Source organism: Crocodylus porosus, unplaced genomic scaffold (assembly GCF_001723895.1).
Source record: "Crocodylus porosus isolate Cpor-Errol unplaced genomic scaffold, CroPor_comp1, whole genome shotgun sequence".
In the NCBI taxonomy this organism is placed as follows: domain Eukaryota; kingdom Metazoa; phylum Chordata; order Crocodylia; family Crocodylidae; genus Crocodylus; species Crocodylus porosus.
Genome location: NW_017728913.1, coordinates 22,693,699 through 22,699,921, shown reverse-complemented (window position 1 = coordinate 22,699,921; position 6,223 = coordinate 22,693,699). Strand labels below are relative to the sequence as shown.

Below are 6,223 nucleotides of genomic sequence, written 5' to 3'. Positions count from 1 at the left end.
GGGCGGAGCAGTCCCTGGGTTGTGGGGGGGGGGTTGGTGCTTCCCTTTACAGCAGTGGCAGCCCACCCCCCAAAAACAGCACCTGCCCTCAGGCACCCAACTTGGGCGGTCCCAGGGGGCACTGCAGCCATGGAGGGAAGCACTGGGAACTCCTCAGAGGAGTTTTAGTTTGCTGTGCTCCAAGTCATTAAAGGTGCATTACACTGCCGAATTTCCTAGATCAGCTGGAATTAATGTGCAATATGCTGCTGAGGCATGCAAACACCAACACCATTAAAGCAATGCAAAAGTATTTTACCCGTTTTAAAGTGTCGTGCACACATGCCTGTTGTTTCATCTATACACGGCCTGAAACACTAGCCGTTGCTGAATACTGGTTTGCATGGGTGGATCTATGATTTTGAAAAGAGTTAAAGAATTTCTAGAGCAGTGAAATAGGAGAAGGGAGATCAAAAGCAACTAGTGGGCATCAAAATAACCCTAAGAAAGGTTAGCCTGATTAGTGGAAAACCAAGACTTCTAAAAAGGAGAGACAATAATTAATGTCTGTGGAGTGAAGAGCAATGAGCCATTAGGGTAACTCATTCCTTCAGATGCCTGAATGGCAATGCTACTGCTGCTGCAATGTGGAGCAGGAATCATAGCAGGGTACTTGTATTCTGACTACAGCATCAGCCCCTTAGTTTAAGACCCTAATTATGTAATGGAGGCTGATTTGGGGTTAAAAGGTGCATGTGATATGTGAGTAAATACAGTATTTGGCCGGTATTCTAAGCTACCAAGCTTCTGGCTCTCATACATGATAAGAAAACTCATATGACAGTGTAGATACTGGTGATGGTCACATCATTTCTGAAAGTGAGAACTTTGATATGTCTCAAATTCTGTAGCACTGTACATGAAATAATTAAACATCCTCATACCTTTTTCAGACAGTGATTATTTCCAGAGTATAGATAATGACTTGAGGCACAGGCAGCTTAAGTGAAATGCCTGGACATCACAAAATTAGTCAGTGGCAGAATGGAGGCAAGAGAATATATGGCATCTGTAAGCAGTGGTGATGTGTAGGGGGTGCACAGGGGTATACGTGCACCCCCTGAGAGCACTGGTGTACCCCCTGATGATCGCATTTGTCTCTTAGGCAACAGACAGGGGTGGCAGGTGGGAGTGCTGGTGCCTCCCCCCGTGAGCATTGGCCAGGGAGCAGGGCCACCAGGTGAAGCAACCATGCTCCCAGGTGGTGCATGAGCGCTGGCCGGGGAGTGGGGCTGCTAGAAGCAGCAGCTGCAGCCACTTCTGGAAGTCCCACGGCCCCTCCTGAAGTGCTACAGCCACTTTTTGGTGAGTGAGATTGGCCATGGGAGAACCCCTCTGTCTATGCGATTGGCCACAAGGGGACCCCCCCCCTCTGGTTGCTGACTGGTTGCTAGGGGGACATGTGCCCCCCAGACTCAAGAGGATCCAGTTGCCCATGGCTGTAAGAACAAACCTGATACTTTATACAATGGGCCATACTCCTTTCTATTTACATGCTTCCAAAGACTACCTGAAAAATATGATACAGCACAAAAAATGTATTTGAGTGGTTTGGGTCAATGGCAGAGCAAGAAACAGAAATAATTCCTAAAACTGTGTGCAGTGTTATTGAGGAACAAAGTGTATGAACAATGGGAAAAAAAACTTTCCATCTTACTTCATTCTTTGTTCTTTATGTCTGAACAAGGGTGTTTAAATTCTACTACCATATGGGTGGCAAATGATGATATAAAATCATTAGTTGTATTAATTGTTCTATGAATGAAATGATTGTGTCCTGGTTTGTGCAGTGTCTGTCCTGTGGCAATACATTTGTATGGCTGAAATTTAGTTTCAGGAAATGACCTGAAGAAAACACCAATATGTATAGCACGGTTACAAGTGCAAAAAAGTTCAAATACATACCCTCCCATACATGTTTCTGTAAGCCTCTGCAATCATAAGTCTTTGTGCATTGCAACGCTGCGTTAGAATATCAATCAACATATCCTTTTCACAACCTGGAAAGGAAACCAGAGAAAATTTCTAGATTATACCCTTTTTGGTCAGTGGGATGCAAGATACCATATTTATTTTGAATGTATTCATCATATTTCTTGAAGAACCTAATTCAGAGTAATATTACATTGGTATTTGTGAACATCAATAATATTTACCATGTTTCTGTATCTTTCATTTGCCAGTGTACCACTGGTGAATAGTCAAGTAATTCTGTATTATTGTTGGATAGATTACCAAATCTCTCAAGGACAATAAACTTGAAAGCATCAGTAAAATAGATAAAAGCTTCCAGCTAATGAAAAATAGGTTGAATTTATAGCTGGGCCTGGGAGGTCGTGTTTGTGTGGCCGCCTGATGCTGATTAAATTGTCATGTTTATGTTAGTAACCTCTGTTATTGGAATGGTTGTTTACAATCTGGCCATTAGATGAACATTTGAAGAATACATGTGCTCAGAAAGACTGTATAAAAAAAGGGTGGGCAGAATATGTCCAACAGGCTGGATCTGGCCCTCCAAGGGATTTTATGGTCGGTCCCTTGTCCCCACCTGGCCCAGGTGCAAGAGGCAGCTTAGGCTGTGATGCATGTGGTTGGTCCCACTGCCCCTGGATGTATGGCAGGGCAAGAGCAGTGTGGCAGCTGGACTGGGCTTCCCAGCAGCCCCTTTGGTGGTGGCTCACTCTGCCCAGCTGCCAGTCTGCCCAACATGCACCACTGGGGGCACTGGTTGGAAATGGTGGGCAGGTGGGATCTCCGTGGAGACTGTCCTGGGATCCTTGGGGGCAGGACGTACTCAGACAGGGGGATGGGGTGGGGCCATAGGCATATAGGGAGTGGTGTCCAGGAGCAGGATGGGTGGGCAGGCAGGCACTGGGCTTAGATTGGGGCCAGGATCACAGGGTAGTGACAGCGTGGGGCCAGGACCTGGGGCAAAGGTACAACCTACTTCCCACACATCCTTGCCTGCAGAACTGGTTCCTGTTACAGGCACATGCGTGGAGTGGATTATGACTCTGCCCTGGGCCCCAGCCCCATACTGTCACTGCCCTGTGATCCTGGTCCTGCCCCCCCCATTCTGTTCCCAGATACTGCTCCCCACCTGCCTGCAGCCCTATCCCAACTTCCCAGCTGAGCATGCCTTGCCTGTGAAGGTCCTGGTCCAGTCTCTATTGAGACCCCATGTGCTGACACCCCTGGCAGTGGGTGTGAGGTGGACAGCCCAGAATCAGATAGGACCAATTGTCCCCCCACCATGTTGGGCCAGTTTGGCAGCCCCCCCACCAGGCCATGTCAGCAAACTCCCTGACATGCTAGCCTGGGTCAGCACTACCTGCCATGCTGAACTGGATCAGCAGCCCCTCCCTGCCCAACATCAGGTTGGGCCAGCATCTACCCCCCTCCCCACAGCCCACTGAAACTCCTTAAGTGGCTCTCCAGGCCAAATAATTGTCCATCCCTGGTGTAAAATAAGACAGAGAGTTTTTTTGAAATACTAATTTATGAATGGTGATTTAGGTCCTTAGATTACATTACATTTTCAATCCTGGGGCCGGGGGGGGATGCGGAGGCAGGGGCTTCTCTCACCTGTCCCACCTGTGCCAGGATTGCAGCACTGGAGAGGCAGGTGAGAGAGCTCCAGGTGGAAGTGAGCAGGCTGTGGGGGATCAGGGCCCTGGAGGACGAGATTGATAGGTACTTTCTCTCTCTGCAGGGCCCGTCCCCCAAGGCTGTCACCACCCAGGAGTCTGCAGGAGGTGAATGGAGGACAGTCACCTCCAGGGCCAGGCGGCATCGCAAGTGGCATGTAGCTGCATCAAATGTCACCCCAGTACAACTGGGGAACAGGTATGTGGCTCTGGCAGCACTGGAGGAGACTGGGCATGAGGAAGAAGGAAGGAAGGAAGCCACACCCTCATCCAGCAAGCCATCATCTGTACCAACTGAGCATCATCCAGTGACCCAGAGGAAAAGACGTCAGGTCATCGTCATAGGGGATTGCCCCCTAAGAAGAATGGAGGGACCCATCCACCACGCAGACCCCAATGTGAGAGAAGTGTACCATCTCCCAGGAGCCAAGATTGGGGACATCACAGGGAAGTTCACTGATCTCATCCAGCCTTCCGACTACTATCCTATGGTCCTCATCCATGTGGGAACCAATGATGTGGCCTGGAGTAGTCCGGACAGATCATGGATGACTACAGGGCTCTGGGGGCCAAGCTTAGAGAGTTGGGGGCCCAGGTGGTCTTTTTGTCCCTCCTCCTGGTTAGTGGATGCTGTCAGTGGCAGAAAGCCTGCATCTGTGAGGTGAACCGGCGCCTCCGGAGTTGGTGTCATCACGCCAGATTTGACTTCCTGGACCATGACCTGCACTTCAGATCAGAGGGCATCCTGGGGCGTGATGGTCTCCATCTCTCCCCCAAAGGTAAGAATTTGTTTTCTTACAGGCTAGTTGACCTCCTCCGGCGGGCTTTAAACTAAGTTTGTCAGAGGATGGGGATCAACAGGAGCAAGAAAAAACTCAACAAGGTGTAGGACCTGCTCAGGTAAGAGCTCAGATATATACCAAGGGAGTGGTTGTCTCTCAGGTAGTGGGGGTGCCCAGGGCTCCCACGGGGGGATTAAGGTGTATCTTCACTAATGCAAGGAGCATGGGAACAGGCAGGAGGAGCTTGCTCTTCTGCTTGCAAGTAGTAAAATCGACTTGGTTGTCCTAGTGGAGACATGGTAGGATGAAACATTTGACTGGGCATTAGACATAGAGGGCTATAGGTTGTTTAGAAGAGATAGGAAGGGGAAAAAAGGTGGAGGGGTTGCACTCTATGTTAGGGAACAGTATACCAGTTCTACCTTCCAAATAGGACCAGAGGAAGGCTTAACTGAGACCCTGTGGGTCAAACTTCAAGGAGGGTGGGGGGAGAGGGATCTGGGGTAGGGGTTTACTACAGGCCACCACATCAGGAGGAAGAGCTGGATCTGGAATTTTCTAGGTAGCTTGGGGAGGCTGTGCATGCAAAGGATGTTGTGGTCATGGGTGATATGAATTACCCTGACATCAACTGGGAGGAGCAGTCGGCCAGGTCTAGCCACTCAAAAAGTTTCCTGACGTGCGTACAGGACCTACACCTCATGCAGGAGGTACTCATCCGGCCCACTAGGGAAAACGCCATACTGGATCTGGTGTTAGCCTCTGGGGACAACCTGGTGGGGGAGGTGCTAGTAAAAGAGAAGCTAGGGGACAGTGATCATGAAATGATCCAGTTTGCTATTCAGAGAAAGGTGGGGAGAGTAAATAGCACAGCGCAAGTGCTTGACTTTAGGAAAGCCAACTTCGATGTGCTTAGGGCAGTAGTCAGGGAGGCACTTGGAGCCCAGGGGGTAGCTAGTATGGGGGTCCAGGAAAGGTGGTCCTTCCTCAAGGAGGCGATCCTTGGGGCGCAGCAGGACGCAATTCCACTGCGCAGGAAGGCGGGAAAAGGGTCCAAGAAACCTTCATGGCTGAGTGTGGATATCCAGGCTGGCCTGAGGGCAAAGAAAAAAGTGTACTAGTGGTGGAAGCAGGGGACAGGGACAAAGGAGGAGTACACCTCCCTGATCCGAGCTTGTAGGGATTTGATAAAGGAGGCTAAAGCAGCACTGGAGCTTAGATTAGCTTCTGGGATTAAGGATAACAAAAAGTCCTTCGTCAAGTATATAGGTAGCAAGAAGGGGTCTTGGGGTAACATTGGACCCCTACAAGGCAGGGCAGGGCAGGGCAGTTGGTGATGGACACGCGAGAGAAGGCAGAACTCTTTAACAAGTTGTTTGCCTCCGTGTTCCTGTCCGCTGACAATGGGGTGCTCTTGGGTGATAGTGTAGAGAGGCCCAGGAAGGATGCGAGTCCCCCGACTGTTAGTTCAGACGTAGTTAAGGATTACCTGGAGGGCTTAGATGTATCCAAGTAGGCGGGCCCGGATGACCTTCATCCGCGGGTGCTGAGGGAATTAGCTGGTGTCATTGCGGAGCCATTGACACAGCTGTTTGAGGACTCCTGGTGCTCGGGCCAAGTCCCTGAGGACTGGAAAAGGGCCAATGTGGTTCCTATTTTCAAGAAGGGGAGGAAGGAAGAGCCTGGCAACTACAGGCCAGTCAACCTCACTTCTATCCTGGGGAAGGTCTTTGAATTATCAAAGGCCACATTTGT

At 49.9% G+C, this 6,223-nt stretch overlaps 1 protein-coding gene across 1 annotated transcript in view; it reads right to left on the bottom strand.

The window, feature by feature from the left end:
- ANXA10 (annexin A10) overlaps positions 1-6,223 on the bottom strand; it is a 58,880-nt gene that overhangs the window by 31,216 nt on the left and 21,441 nt on the right. The window contains exon 3 of the mRNA XM_019534591.1: positions 1,945-2,039. Within this exon, the coding sequence (XP_019390136.1) occupies positions 1,945-2,039 (95 nt within the window). The remainder of the gene's footprint in view (positions 1-1,944; positions 2,040-6,223) is intronic.